General features: G+C 46.8%; 1 protein-coding gene across 1 annotated transcript in view; it reads right to left on the reverse strand.

The window, feature by feature from the left end:
- The window catches only part of BTNL9 (butyrophilin like 9), a 24014-nt gene that overhangs the window by 1337 nt on the left and 6490 nt on the right, over window positions 1-16187 (reverse strand). Inside the window, 9 exon segments of the mRNA XM_015597960.1 lie at window positions 246-272; window positions 3102-3128; window positions 3355-3375; window positions 4180-4200; window positions 4470-4502; window positions 4620-4748; window positions 7320-7601; window positions 8924-9271; window positions 10502-10630. Of these exon segments, the coding sequence (XP_015453446.1) occupies window positions 246-272; window positions 3102-3128; window positions 3355-3375; window positions 4180-4200; window positions 4470-4502; window positions 4620-4748; window positions 7320-7601; window positions 8924-9271; window positions 10502-10630 (1017 nt within the window).

Here is a 16187-nt window from a genome sequence, read left to right on the forward strand (position 1 = left end):
CCAGATGGAAAGACCAAGTAAAACCCAGAAAGCTATCTGCTTGCAGGAGTGTGTGCACATGTGAGTCAATCACATGTGTGCATGCAAACATGTATGTGTGCATGCGTGCATATGCAAGAGTACGTGTCGTGTGTGCAGGCTCATACTGGGCTTTTGGACAGACTCTTCCTCTAATCTCAGGTCTTTCCACCTCCCTCTGTTTAAGATCCAGCTAACCCAAGGCTGAGTTCCTTGGCTCCAGTTACCTGCATACTGTTGGGCTGCTCTCCACTCTGAAACCAAACACAGAGAGAAAAGAGGCTGAGAGAGCTGAGTCAGTAACTCGGAAACATTGAGGAAGGCTCAAGCTATACAAGGGACATGATCAAACTGAATGATCCTGTTTCCACCATGACAGCTGGTTTGGGTCTAGACTAGCCTGAGTCCACCACCTTATTTTCCCTGGGATTTGGGATCAAGTTAGGAGCTGGTGTCAGTGCTGGGTTACACAAAAGCTGCATGCAGGCTGAGGTTGCGCTGGGAACAGTAAGAGAACAGAGCATGTGAGCAAAGAGAACCAATACAAGTGGCATGGGTGCCCTGAAGTATGGAGATAAAGCCTCAGTCTCTGACTGACAGGCTTTATCAGTTGAGGCTGGTTCCTGTCCTAACATGTCCTCTAGACACCCTGTCTTGCCTCCTTTCTTAACGTGAGTCATTCTGAGTGGATTTCTGCTTCATTTCATCTTGTTCTGTTTTCTTATAACAGAGATCATTAGGTCACAAAATAGTGAAAGCAAAAGAAGACATTTTCAGAATTCCATAATTTACAGAACGGCTGTTCAGCTCTGGTTTTCTATGAGAATAACAAGCAGAATTTTAAAAACATAGCTCTTGCGTGGGATAACTCAATTTTATAAAGAGGTTGATTCTTCCTAAATTTATCTATAAATACAAAGCACTCCTATGCAAACAACTTTTGGATATTTTTAAAGGAACTTCATAAATTTATTCTAAAATTTATATTTTAAAAAGGTCCATTATGGGAGGTGGGGGGGAAATGGTGTAGATGAAAGAGGCTTTATTCATCCTTCTTGCTACCAGACAGAGTTGTGACAGAAACACAGAGCAAACAGCAAGCAAACTCGCCTGGATGAACAAACTCTAGATGAGCAAACTCTAGATGAACAGAAGCACTACCACTAGGGAGAGAAATGAATATATTATTGTATGCAGACTATAATTAAAAAAAACTCATTGAATTGTACAATGTAAATACGAGCAACTAATTGTCTATTATATTTCAATAAAGCCAGGGGGAAAAAATAGGTAATTCCTCATCTTCCATAGAGGGAAGTAAGTAAATAATGTTTAAAATTTAAAAATCAAGAAATAACAGTATAAGCACATTGTACGTAAAACGGATATAAACAGCAAAAGAAACAGCTAAAACAATTGAAAGTGGTTACCACAAGGAAACAGGAATAGGAGTTGGGAAAGGGTGGGTTAGAGGACTGCTTTTTGTCATGTTGCCATTTAAACAATGTGCACGTATTACTATGATCAAAATTAAAATTAATTTAAAATGCAAAAAAAAAAATCCCTTAACTTTAAAAAGGAAGTAGAACTGGAGAACTTGTACTTTCAAGTACTGTAAAAGCTATAGCTTTTAGAAACAATGACATAATAGGTGGCCGAAAGACCTATCTAGACGTGGGAACGAAATATGCCCTAAAGATGACACCCACATCAATGGGAAAATCACAGATGCTGTTGTAGATGGCACTGGGAAAATCAACTCTATGGAGAAAAATTACTGAATTCTACTTAACACCACATACAGGGGTGAATTTCAAACAGATTGAAGACCTACACATATAAATAGAAGAAAGTGTAAGAGAATCTTTGTGACTTAAGTATGAGGAAGTAGACTCTACTTCAACAAAATTTCAAAAATATAAGCTATGAGGTAAAAATGTGATGAAATAGATTTTATCAAAATTAATGACTTCTTTTCAATAAGAGGCACCATGGACAAAGCTAATAGCAGATGATAGAATAGAAAAAGGAATTCACAATATTTTATACCAATGAGGGATCAATATCATACATATATGTATATACACACACACACACACACACACACACACATACATACTTTTGTGAATCATTAAGTAAAAGATAGTAACCCCACATGAAAAATGGGCAAAGGACACGAACAGGCAATGTTCAGAAGAGGAAGCCAGGAAAGCCAACTAGCATTTAAGAGATGCCCAAACTTCTTAGTGTTCAGAGGACTGCAGACTGAAAGCACAAGTGAATCACTCATCCCCACTGACTGGAAACTTAGAAAGCTGGCTCATGTGGGATGTGGGCACCCGGAGCCTCCATGCACTGCCAAGGGCAGGATGATAGTGCTATCCCACTCAGTGACATACCCCCAGCAATTCCCCTCCTAGGTATACATCCCAAAGAAACCTCCACACAGGACCCAACGGCGACATGTTTGTGTTGTTTGTAGCAATGTGGAGTTAGATGCAGAGTTGTGGCTGTCTCTACAGGACGGTAGCTCTCTGAAATGGAGCGCTCCAGCAACAAGAAGGAGAAACAGACCAGATGCACATGTGATGGTAGATGGATATTAAAATACAGTGACGTGTGAGAAAAGCCAGGAATAGCACGAGACTGTGGGAGTCATTTACACGAGCTAAAATGCATTTGCACAAAACAGAAATTCACGTTTTGCAAGAATATGTACAATATAGACCTTAGACTGGTTGCTTTATGGGGGAAATGGAGAGTTACAGGGACAAATGTTCACATATAGGGTAACATGCTCACCCCAGACCTACAAATCAGTCTTTAAGGGTGGGCTCCAGTAGCCTAGGGGATTCTTATGTGCAACCAGCATTGGCACCGATGGTTTACGCTTACACCTCAGGACAATATAAAAACAAAACAAAAGCAAAAGTTGAATATCACCTCTACTGGTGACATATATTAATTTGTGCTGAGTGAGGCTGTGGAACAAACTGGAAGGAAGTGTGGTTGGTTAATCAAAGCAAGTGACTGGGATGCTGAGATGTAAGGTGGACCATGGGAGAGAAACTAGCTTCACTTACCAGCCTGGCCTTCAGCCCTTCTCCAGTCTGAAACAGCCAAGGAAAAGGAATTAGAACAACATGTTCCTGCACCTTCCCTGCTCACATGTCCCATTTACATCCACCCCTGCCCCCCTCCCCTTTCTCCTGCCACCAGCACCGACAGCAGGGTTCCAGCCTGGGTATCACATCTGGTTGGGAGGTGAGAGCATACACGAATAACCAGATGCTAAAAGATGAACAAGAAGAAATAATTCTAAGTGGGGTCACTTACCAAGCTCTGTCTGCAGCTCCCCTGTAAGCAGAACACATGGAGAAAAACATCAGCCTTGGGCTGAGTGAAACCACCTTCCCAAAGCGGTCAGGCCACTGGGAAGATGTTCCTTAGTCATCTGAGTTTCTGCATTGCCTGGGGAGTGTGGGTGAGGGGACAAATCCTGACACTGAAGAGCCTCTTCCCTGGGTTCAGGTCTGGTTGGAAGGGGCTACTGGTAACCTATCCTGAAATAACCAGCTTTCCTGTGGACCCCGTCCTGCGTGAGTCAAGGTCCCGAGCACAGTCTGCCTGAGTTCAGGGTCACTGACTGGGTACACTCAATTATTTCTCCTGACCAGAGCCAAGACTGATAATTTGCCACTAGAAATTCATTCCTTTGATTTCTCTGCCCTGTATCTTTTCAAAGTAAATGTTTCCGGGAAAGGCAACACTAAACACTAATTCTAACTTTATGTCGTACTCACTTTGGTGCAAATTCAAGATGCCATTCTTTTCAGTGGCATTTGCATTAAAAAGAGAAGACTATCATAGGAAGATGAACCAGTGGGAGTAAACGTTTAATGATGGGATTGTGACTAATTTGCATAATTGGCAGGGAAGGGGCCGTCAGGGTCTGTCCAGAGGGTCTCCTTGGCATCTCGGCTGGAGTCCTTTTGGGAGTGGAGAAGTGGGACCGTACAGGGATGGATTTAGAGTTAGATGGCTGCCAAGTAACGCTCTCTAAAGGGAGCCTAAAGTCACATAACCCCTCCTTCCATCATGGGCGCAGAGTTCACCCCTTAGCCCGCAGCCAGCACTGTGGGCGTGGCACCCAGAACTTACCCAGCTCTGTCGTGAGTTTCACTGGAGAGGAAATGAAGAAAAGAGGAAAATCTCGGTCGATGATCATTGAGGCCTCACTTCCCCAAAGTGCACAGATTAGGTCCCAGTGCGTTCTGGGGACCAGGGGGGCTGCACGCGCAGGAGGAGCGGGCTCCGAGGCGGGGGAAGCAAAAGCACAAACCTCTGACAGGCTCCCAAGCCCCAGGCCTGACCTACTCCCCTGCTTACCCCAGCGCCGCGCTTTGGCTAGGCAGAGATGGGGGCGGAGAGGGCGCCTCTTCCTCACTTACCTTTGTCCTTCTCCGCCTGCTCCTTCAGCTTTTCTGAAAGGAAAGACAGAGAGCGGAGGTGGGGATGCGCTTGCCTGCGGGTCCCACGCCCGCTCCCAGTCCTGAGCCCCCAACTTCCTGTGGGCAGAGCGGGCGTCCGAGGGCTGGTACCTTGGGACCGCCGTTGCTTGTGAAAGAAGCACAGAACCAGCGTCGCGAAGAGGGCGAGGAGGAGCGGCAGTCCCACCAGAGTCCCGAGGAAAGCTCGCTTCCACGGTGAGGGCGCAGGTAAAAATACGTCTGCAAAACACCCACAGGGAGTTGTGTCCATTTAGGCGCCACTGAACACTAAGTTCAGACTCTCCTGAACACCGTGACCCACTGGCGCGTTAAGCCCCCTGGGTCCCGCCACAGCCATCTGTAAAATGGGCGCGACAGCGGCTGCGTGGCGCTCTGGCGATGGCAGGATCTCCGGGAACCGGAGACTTGGACTTGCGGCGGACTTGGACTTGCTCAGCGGAATGAGACGGTGCTGTGAAGGATTCGAGAGAAGGGGAGCTGATGGGTCCCACCGACGCCCCCATCTTAGAACTTGTGTGACGGTGACCGTGGCCCTGACCTCCCTCTACCTCTTCCCGCTCTTGTCTTGCATCTGAAGGACATGAGAATCCAAGGTGACACCCAGTGAATTATTGCTCTCGATCCGCACCGCCGGAGTCATAAGCATCTACCCGCGTCTTGCAAACACTAGGCTTCTACTTCTCATCACGCGTTTGAAAAAGTTGATAGCAAAGCCGTGTGGGGGCTGACTGACAGACAGTCCCCTCCCTCCTCTCCAGATCCCCTAGCGAGCATCTGTGGATAGTGGCCAGACAGTAAACAGATAGGGTCAAAAAACAGATAGGGACAATCTTTTAGAAACTCTTGTGGCAACTAAATAATTTTGTCTGTTGAAGATAATTATTAAAAATTGGCGCTTTTCTCTCAGTGGTCTTTTTGAAATATATTTTTTTCCTTTTTATCGTGGTAAAATATACCTAACATAAAATTGACCATCTTAACCATTTTTAAGCTTACAGTTCAGTGACATTAAGTGCATGCATATCATGTGTAACTATCACCAGCACTTTTTCATCTTCCCAAAATGAAATCTGTCCCCATTAAGCACTAACTCTCTGCTCCCCTCCCCCATCCCCTGGGAACCTCTTTTCTGCTTTTCATCTCTACGAATTATCTACTCTAGGCACCTCATATGAGTGGAATCATACGATATTTGTCCTTTTGCTTCTGGTTTATTTCACTTGGCAAAAATGTGTTCTTTTTATTTTTAATTGTCTAGCAGTGGTTTTTATTATCTTGTACAAAAGTATTGGGCCACAAAGGATTGGTCCTTCACCACAGGTGGTTTGCTAAGCGCTGACATAGGGATTAAGAGCAAGGGCTGATGCCAGCCTGCTTCCCTTGACCTGGTCTCTGTTCCAGCCTCATCCACCTCCTTCTGCTCCTCTGATAGCCACACACGTTCCCATTTCAGGACCTTTGCGCTTGCTGTTCCCACTACCTAATGCCCTCCTAATAGATAGCCATGTGACTGATGCTCATTGTAAAGGGTAAACACAAATCTAAAAAGAAAAATTGAGACTATCCCTTTCCCCTGTCTTAGATTATTTCCTTTAAAAAACTTGTGAATCTTTTCTCTATCCTTTTGAGATGTATGCAAATCCTTCTGTAAGCTAATAAGCCTCTTGCTGGCTTTACAACCCAGGAATGTTTTTTTAAGGAGCTCAGAGTCATCGTTTTAAATGTAAACCTCCAGGAGAAATCACCCCTATCTCGTGTTATGGGTTTTACCTGAGGCACCTGGCTCCAAGCTGTAACTAACTACATGCTTGTCTTAAACATATGAGATGTTTTATCTTGTCTTTGGATAAAGGCAATTAGCTAACACAGATGGCCACTTAAATTACTAGGTGGATTTTGAATGAGCTACGTGTGTCATCAAGTCCTCTTACCTGAGGACAAACGATCATTTTTAAGGCTGAGATTTCTTTCGACTATAATGTAATTATTGATTTGGACCTATGTGGAAAATGGCCCATAGATTGGGTATGTCCTCAAGACTTAAAACATTGAACATTAAACCTTCCAGTGGGTACCTCATAATAAAACTTTGATTCTGGATAATGGCCTAACCTTCAAAACATTGCCTGACTTCCCTGATCTACCACTTTCAAACCCACATTCACAACCCACCATGCCTTAGCACTCTTCCCTGCTTCATTATTCTCTGTGGCACCTAATACCTTCTAATGCACAATGTAATTCACCTTTTAAAAAAAAATTAGTTTTAAGTACACAGTGCATTGGTTAGACATTTATATAGTTTATAAAACGATCCCCCCAATTGCTCCTTCTCTCCTCTGGTTATCACTTCTCTGCCTTTTGGCTAAGATCAAGTGCAATTCACGTTTTTGTTTGTCTGTTTTCCTCACTGGAATGTGAACCCGTGGGCTGGGGTTTGGGGCACATTCTGGGTACACATTCTGGGTGTTCAGTGAATATTATTTGAGGGATGGCATTAGGAGCACATGGGCTCTCACGATGACCTCCAGTGAGTAGAGTTTCTGGAGTTTAGCTCATGGCCTTGTAACGTTGGCTCTCTGGGGCCTTGCCTGCTTACTGTTTGAGCTCTCAGTTGTATCTTTAGTAAATTCCAGATATCCAAATTGCTGACTTCTCAGATGTCAAGGTCAGTTTGCCCCATACACAGCCAGACCCTTGTACCATTGTGTCCTCATAGATGGCCTTTGGTACAAAGGACATGCAGGATGTGTTGACTAGGAAAATGTGAGCGAGCCAGCACCCACTGACCTGCTATTTGGACCACAAATTCTTTTTTCTGCCTCAGGAGGGGGTTCTGGATGGAGCACGACACATTGCTGTGGGCCCCTCCTTGGATGACCACAGATGTTTCGAGCCTGAACAGGCCCTGGGCGTCCTGGATGATGGCTTCAGATTCTGGAGGCAGGCACTGTCCCCGACGGTCTTGCCACTGAACTTTGGGCTTGGGGTACCAGCCACTGGAGCTGCACTTTAACTGAATGCCTCCTTCCTTGAAGCCCTCAAGGGAGATGTGAGGGTCTGAGCCCAGCCCTAGGAGAGGCAGGAGTGGGAAAAATTAGGCGCCTTCCCAGAAGTTGTGGGTGACGTTTACATCATCATTCATCATTTACAGTCACCAAAAGACATCACGTACTGTAAGAGCTCTTAAGACATGTGAGCTCGTAGCCCTCTACCTGTGGACTGTAAATGGCAGTCTGCATGAGTGTTGGCATGTGGGGATGGTACTACCTCCGAGAAACATTTGGAAATATGGAACGGGGCCCTTTGATCGGAAAGGGCTACTGGCATTTAGTCATATTACGCAAGGGACAGTATCCTAGAATGAAGACTAATCTCTTCCCAAATTTCAATAGATTGTCTTCTCTCTCTTGAATCCCACCAGACCTCAAGGGCCTGTGATATATGCAAACTTTTATCTCCCCATCCTTCTGAAGCTAGCATTATATTTTGAATATGCAAAACATTAATAGGGTTTAAATGTCAACGCCGTAAAACATGTATGTGAGGAAAGCCCCCGGACCTTTCTCCATCCTTTCCATCCCATCCCACTTTCTTAGGTAACTAATTTCATAAGTTTTTTAGTTTATCCCTCCTGTGTTTCTTTTGTGCAGTGTTCCCCTTTTTTCTTAAACAAAATTTTACATACTATAGAACCTCTTATGCATCTTGATTTTTTTCTCTTGATAACATCCTAGAAATCACTCCACACCCGTTCATAGAGCCTCCTCCCCGTGTTTTCAGCTGTGTAGTGTGGACCACCCCATTGTATGATGGACCATACTCACACCTACGCTTGCACAGTTAGGTCGTTTCTACTGACTTGCAAGTACAAATAACACTACAGAGGTTAAACTTATACATATGCCTTTTTCGTATTTAGCTGTGGGAGGTGTATCTTCAGCATAAACTCCAAGAGGTGAGATTGCTGTTCAGCGGGTAGATGCCCAGACAGTCCTGTTAACTATTGCCAAACCCCCAGGTGCTGGAGCTTTGCGACTTTGAACTCTGTCAACATGGTGCAGAGCAGAGGACTGGCTTCCCAAGGCTCCACCAAGTGTGTGGTTGATGTTTTGAATTTTTGCCAATCTGAGAGGTAAAAAAATTGCATGTCAGTGTAGCTTTCATTTGACCATCTTTCTGTATGTTTAAGGGCCATTTGTGTATCTTTTTTTTGTGAACAATTCTTTTGTTCATTTTCTAATGTATCTTTCTTTAAAAAGAATTTTTTTTTTTTTAAATCATAGCTATTCTCCCATTCTCTATGCTTCCCTATTTACTCTGAGCAAAGCAGCTCTATTCAAATGGACCCTTTCCTACATCTCCCCTGCTGGGGCTCCACCAGGTCACATTACCTGCTACCTCCAGCTCCCAGACAGCTTCCCCAGAGGAGTTGCTGGAGAGGAAGCGGCACCCATAAGGGCCCTCATCTGCAGGGGTCACGCCAGTGAGCTGCAGGATCACACTGCCATGGACGATGTCGTCCTTGACGAGTTTGGTTCTGTTTTGAAACTGAGCCATCTGCTGCTCATGGAGCTCCTGTCGCTCCTGATACAGATGCACCACGTCGGAGGTCTGGCTCCGGAACCAGAGGATCTCCATGTACTCGGCGTCCAGATACAGTGACAGGTGGCATGGGAACTCCACCTCTTCCCCGACGATCGCCAGGATAGATTCCCCAGGGCCAATCACCTTGACTTCCTCTAGGAAGAGAAGCCAGAACAATGGCCAAAATCAGCCCTGCTCAAATATAAGTTTTTATCATATCCCTTTGCAGCTCAGAAATCTAAGGTAAACTATTCAAAGCTATGAGGAAGGGGAGATACTTTGTCAGGTTTCTTGAACAATTAATTGTCATTAAAAAAAAAAGTGGATTGCTAATTTCTGCATGATGGGAATAGATGTTTTCTTATTTTTCCTTTGTCTGATTTTTAAATTTTTTATATTGCACATGTAGAGCTTCTGTAACAAGAAAGGGAATTAAAATAATCTATGGGGCTCTTTGCTTGATTTTATATTTATTTGTTTGTTTGTTTGTTTGTTTGTTTGTTTGTTTGCTTAGCGTTGGAGACATCTGTTCACCAGGATCTTTTGTTGGATCATTCTCTTCAATGGTGTCTCCATCTGGCTTCTCTACCCTTCCCCCGCCAAAGCTAGTCTGTTTTCTTCAGTTCCCATGAGAGTTGCTACTCCCGCTCCAGTTCTTTTGCCCATGCTGTTCCCTGCTGCCTGGTATGCCCATCCTGGCTTCTGCGCACTTCTTTTTCTTCTTTTGAAGATCTGCTAAAACTCGAGTTCGTTCTAAAGCTAAAGATCAAGTTCATCCCAAGCTCATCTAAAACCCCATAGCCAAGCTCTCTCTTCTTGGATCCTTCCCATCCTTCATGTTGCCCATGGAGCATGGCAGTGCCTTTGTTCACTTTGTGAAGCCCCAACACACTTCCAACTAGCTTCCCTCTCCAGATTTTCTCTACCATACCTGGTGCCTGGCCCAGGTACACCTTGCTTCAGTTTACCCTCAGCCTATCATCTTCCTGGAGAATGTGTATTCTATAAGGTTCTGCTTAAAAAATTCCTCCTATCTATGGCTCTTCTTGGCTTTCTGGAAAAAAAAATTGTTCTCTTAGCTGTGTTCCCAATTATTTCTCTTGCAGCCTGCTCACACAGCTGGACAGGTGGATTTAAAAATATTTTTCAACTGGTTCAGCCCAAACACAGACCAATAGGAGTTTCTTGGCATCTTCCTGCTCTGCCCCTGCCATGCGCATGAGCTGTGGGGTCATGGGGAGTGTGTACTCAGTGGCTCTTTAACCACTGAGATGAAAATCTTTTCAAGTCCTAGCACCTGGCATGGCTACACAATCTCAGGAGGGGTGGGCAGAAGCTGATGTGCTCACGTCCTGCCTGGCGGGGCTGCAGATGGGATACGCTACCTGAATTTGGCTCCCCAGGTTGGAGAAGGAGAAGGTGGATGAGGAAGAAGAGACTGCTGGGCCAAAGTCCCCGCTGGGAGGTGTCCAGGAAGACTGGGAAATCTATCATCTCCTCAGCAGTGGAGCCACCTGCAGAGGGACAAAGAGATACTGAGGTGAAGTGAGAGAGCTGGAACCCGGCCCATCAGGGTAGAGGTCTGTCAGTGTCTTAATGATTTTTGGTCTGGTTCTCACCAGCCCCAGTGCATGGCTTCTAAGTCATTGCTGGATGTGAGAGTTGCTTCTAATTTTACCATGCAGCACAGCTAATGGCATTGCTGGCTTTGCTTGGACTCACAGATCTGCATGAGGACAGGGCCAAAGAGTCCCAGAGGAAGCAGCTTCTGAGGTTCACATTGTTTTAGAGCCAGAAATAGAGCCACACAGTGTGTTAGGGCTCAGCTGGGATTTAGTGACTTTCTCCGAGTAAAGAGAAATTTATAAAAACTCTCACGTGCATTTTCATTCTCCCTGCCCAAACTTGCTCTCACTTCCCTTTGACCTGGAACATCAGGTCCCCAAAAGAGAACAATAAACACAGAGTTCTGATTGTTCAGAAGTGTGTGCACACCTGGCAGCTGCCTGCCAGCTTCAACCACATCTGGGACACCTTCCTCTAGTCCTAGTGTGGCATCCTGACCCTGCCTGGCCATTTCCTGCTGGAATGAGTTTGGTCCTGACTGCCCATCCCCCACCTCAAGGACTCTCCTGCTAACATCAGTTTTCGTATAGCCTGCCAACCAATGTTCTTCCTTATATCTGTAACTGTGTAGGGATGACAGGACTATAAAACTGCCCGTTATGTTACAATGGGGGCTCAGCCTTTGGATAAGAATTTGTTGAGCCAGTGCCAGAATCAATAAACGCTGCTTCCTGTTTATAGCCTCAGTGTCCCGTCTCTTCGTTTGGGAATCCCACAACACTAGAACCTCAGATGTAGCCTCCAGGAGGTCAGCGAGTGACTCTTTGAGGCCACAGTGATGGAGTGGTCTCATCTAGCTCCCCCCAGTCTGTGGTCCAGGAGACCTAGCCCCAGTGCAGGCGAGGGCCAACTGCTCTCACTCCTGACACCCCCATGAGGGCCTATGGAATGTCTCCCAGTCTGATAACCAGTGCGTGTGAGCAGCCAATGCATCATGGGAGATATACAATTCTCTCCACATTTGTCCTCTGTTTAGTCGTGGGGAATATGGGCAGATTTTGAAACTGGCTGAACCTCTATTTCTTTGCTTGAACAATGAAAGAAACCAATGCTGACTCAGAGGGTCGCTAAGCCTCGCATAGGTTGCCTGGGTGCTTTAAATAAAAGTCAGTACCTCCTCCCTCCACCTCCACCTCCCAAACATTTGCTCTCTGCTCTCTATCTTCCTCGGGAGCCTGCATCCCACTCCTTTCACGCCATCATAGGACCCTGGGGGGCGGGGGAGGCCCACACAGTTTCCACTCTCAGTGTCCTCACCATCCTCCCTCCTTCTGTCACCCCACTCCATTGTTTGGTTTTCCTTTTCTCACAGACCCTGTGACATGGCACATGTTTCTGGGGTCCTGTGGCTGCAGAGCCCCAGCCGCACATCAGTGGTACCATAGGGTTTAGATAAAAGACTTGAACACTGCTGGGTCATGCAGCAGAAGGGTGGTTAAAAGATGTGTGGGCAGGTGAGTTAATGGCAGGGGAGGCTTCCCAGGTGACCCCTGAGCTGAAAGGACCTGGGCAGGTGAGAATACAATGGAAGGGAGGGTGATGGCCTGTGAAGCAAGTGGGCCAATGGCTGGGGGCCCTGCCCTACTGGAGCTTGCATGCAGGTGGGAAGGCAGGGAGGGGGCAAGTTGGAGGGGTTTCATTTGAACTTCAGCAGGGGCCTTGTCAGAAAAGGAAGTTGGAGTCCTTTCTGGAGAAGTCCTGGCTGTTTTATGGCCAGCAGCTATTCACACAGTAGCAGCAGAACAGAAGCCTCCAGCCTGGGTCCAGGCTCTCACCTCACAGTCCAGCCTCTCATCCTTTGGCTGATGGTAGGAACGTGTGTGTCAGGCCTGGAAATCAGCAATGAAGAACCCAAAAGCAAGGTACACACCAGCTTTGTGTTCTCTCTCCCTCTCCCTGTTCCCTTCTCCTCTCTTTTGGGTGTCAGTCTTTTCCTCTAGACTCTTGACATAGAGCCCCAGGAGGGCAAAGCCGTAAGGATCTGTCAGCACCAGCAAATGCCTTCCAAACAAGAGAGGCTCAGATGTGGCTTATGGGTCCATTTGGACTAGCCAGGGTCTGAGGAATCAGTTGAGACTTGTGGAGGTGGTAACTTGGGTTCTCCCTTGGGCAGCCATGAGTCATTAGTCCCACAGCTGGGATGGGGACCCCTCCCAGGAGAAGTACATGGTCCAATATCCCTGGGCAAAGGAGGCTGCCACCTGGGAGGGGGCAATCAGTGTGTTCCAGACCTTGGAATGACTGCAGGACCACAATTATCCATTGTGACACACTCATGTGATTTCCATCACTGAGGCTGCAGGAGAAAGAGATCGCCTACACACACATGCACGCGCATGTACACGTGCACACACATGCACCCACAGTAATAAGAACTAGCACAGATGGAGAACTTAGTACGTACTAAGGACTTACCTATACCACAAGTATTAATATTATTATTACCATAGGTCAAAATCACAGACAAAGAAATAAGCACAAGGAGGCTAGGTGACCTGCCCACACAGGAGCTGGTAGAGTTCTATGCTTCTCTGAATAGAAATTCCTCATCAGCTGTGCCATGTGTCAGGGCTGGGTGTGCCTTCAGTCTCCTGTCCCCCAGACCATGACCCCAGTTAGAGACTCCCTGGCCACAGACCACAGCTATTGTCCTGGCAGCATCTCACGAGCACTGAAGAAGCGACTTGAGTCCCCAGGTGTCAGCTCCAAGATGGACCGACCGACCAACCAACCAACCAACCAGCCAGCCAGCCAGCCAGCCAGCCAGCCAACCAGCCAATAAAAACCTAAAACCTCACTGCTGATAAGAGAACTCAAAACCAGAGTCTCCCTCAGTGCTTGTGAGCAGCATCTTCTCAGACAGGAGGTACATGCCCTGTGATGTCTTTGCTCCCAACACAAGGACATGCCTTGGAAGCCTTTCATTGAAGGGAGACAGTCTGGTAAATTCCTGAAGGATTTCAGAGGAGCCGAATGCCCGTCATGCCCAAATGGCACTCCACTCGCACCTGCTGCCTGAGGCTCAACCTTTCTGACTTCTGTGGTTTAAAGGCTCTGGTCCTTACCAGAGAGCAAGTGCCCGGTGAGGGCAACACTCTGCTCTCAGCTATTTGCACCACAGTATAAATAGATTTCAGGTTCTGGTTTGGGCAAGGAGGTTTTGCTGGGGAAAGGCAAGAGTCTGGATGCATTGGATATTTGGGGAAGATGGAGCACCTAGTGGGGGAAGGATGGCCAAAAATGGGGTCTCAGGCTGGAGCTCAGCTTTACTGGTGGGGACTTTCTCTCTACTCTCTCAGGAGCTTCTGGGATGTTCCCACCCGAAGATACAGGGAGGAGTAAGGATTGTGCACACCAGTGCCAAAGAAAAGCTGCCACTTTCCACCTGTGGAAGCCCAAATTCTCCTTTTTTCTTTCCCCCTCATTTTTTCCCTGGCTCCACTCCAACTGCATGGCAGTTTTCTGCACCTACATCCCAAATTCCTGAACAACACCTGATGGTCTGGTCTCTTGATTTCCAGTCTCTCAGCTCTTGAGTATCTCTTTAAAGGTTATTTTTGCTTTTGCTACTTGAGGGAGCTTGGGCTTTGTAATGGCACTGTGCTTTGCCCTTCTCTCACTCTCTGTGCCCTACTTGTAAGCCCCCGGGGGAGGGCTTTTACACTCTTGCACACTCTCCCCTTCCAGCGCCCATTCAATGCTTGACCCTCCACAAGCTGTCAGTTGATGCTCACCAGCTTGCTTTGGTTTGATTTCAATAGGCCCCAAAGAGGATTTCTACCCCTAGTCTTTAAGGGATGTAATTTGCCCCAAGAAGGGACCCTCAGTGAGGCTGGAGGGGAAATGAGACCTGTCAGAAACCTGCCTCCTCAGGTGGAATGCCTAAAGGGGCATCTTCAGAGGCCACACTCCAAGCACCCCACCCTGCAGCCAGGCTCTGCTGATAAGATGGGGCCAATCCATCTGCACTCTCTCTTCAAAAGCCATTGTTTTCTGCTTTCCATTTCTGAAAGGTGGCAGTTTAGACTGGTGCTGAAAATGAGCCCCGTACCTGGCAGATTGCAGCAAAGAGTTCGAAATGGCAGATGAGTCCTGGCAATCCCAGCTCCGCTGCAAAGGAGATGATTGTTGTAAAGAGTCTTGGTTCCAGTTGAGGGGCCAGCTCATGTGTGACGGATTACCCACTCACCTTCCACCTTAAGACATACGCTGCTTGTTCTCCCCTTTGCTATAAAAATCGAGGTAGATAGAACAAAAGGAGGAAGTCTCTGTCACATCCTGTCTCTGGGAGGCAAATCATGAATTGAATTTCCAAAGAAAATGTCCCTCCAAGGTCTTAGAAGGAGGGGAAAGGTATCTAGGGGTTTTGCAGAGGCTGCAAAAGCTCTGAGCAGGGACAAAATACTCCTGCTGGCTGCCTGAGGTCTAGGGCTCCAGGGAGGTGGGATGCCCCTCGCTCCACACCATTACAGCAAAAGATACAGAAACTGGGCTGAAATATCACTAAGAGTTAGAAAAAATCTGGTGTGCAACTCTTAACCAGCTCTACCCTCCTCTGCAGATTAAGGGCCGTAGGTAAAACTTGCAAGAGCTGATCATATACATTTTGGAAATCAAGTGGGGCACTGCATTTGGATTTCTTTACTGCAGCGGAGCTCAAAAAAGTAGAAACAGCCATTACCCTACTCCACCCTATTGTGTCATAGGCCATTGTGCAACTTGGGTATTAGTGATAGAGGAGTGCAGTGGATCAAGGTTTCACACTGGCATCCTCCCTAAGGGACTGCTCAGAGCCCTGCCACAGAGCAGTCTAGCATCTGCAAGATATCCCCCAGAGATTCCCAGAAACGCCTGGTGTTGGAGAGGGGCCTGTGCGTGGGCTAGGCTCTGTGCAAGCAGGTGGAATAGGTGACCCTTCATGTTGAGGTAGCTGGTGCATGCATTTTGGGCTTGTGCATGCATAACGATGTCTCAGGACAGCAAAAGGAGCTGAGTGGTAAGCTCAAATGGTGGGTGCAGGTCCCTGGGTCTGGGAGACACAGGAGGGCTCAGGCACAGATTAAACATAAGATGGACACTAAACAAAGAGTAGGATCAGGGTTGCAGGCAGGGGGATAGACATTCTGAGTGGAGCGGGGTGATTAGAATGTGTGGGGTAGAAAAAGGCTGTGGGCTTGCCAGGAGAGTTTATGAAAATCATCAGTGGAAGGGAAGGCTGGACAAGAATAGATGGAACCAAATTGCAAAAGACTTTTCATGCCACACAGGGAAGTAGAACGTTGTTCTACAAGCAGCCAAGAACATTTTGGAAGTTTGAAGGACCTGAAATAATTCAGGCTAGAGAAGAAAAATGGCAGGTATTTGGAAATGTTTATTGTGGCTTTTCATTGTCCTTTCCCTGGGGTCCTCTCTGCTACCTGGGGAGAGATGAGACTATGGCAGCAG

Source organism: Pteropus alecto, unplaced genomic scaffold, assembly GCF_000325575.1.
Source record: "Pteropus alecto unplaced genomic scaffold, ASM32557v1 scaffold78, whole genome shotgun sequence".
NCBI classification, from domain to species: domain Eukaryota; kingdom Metazoa; phylum Chordata; class Mammalia; order Chiroptera; family Pteropodidae; genus Pteropus; species Pteropus alecto.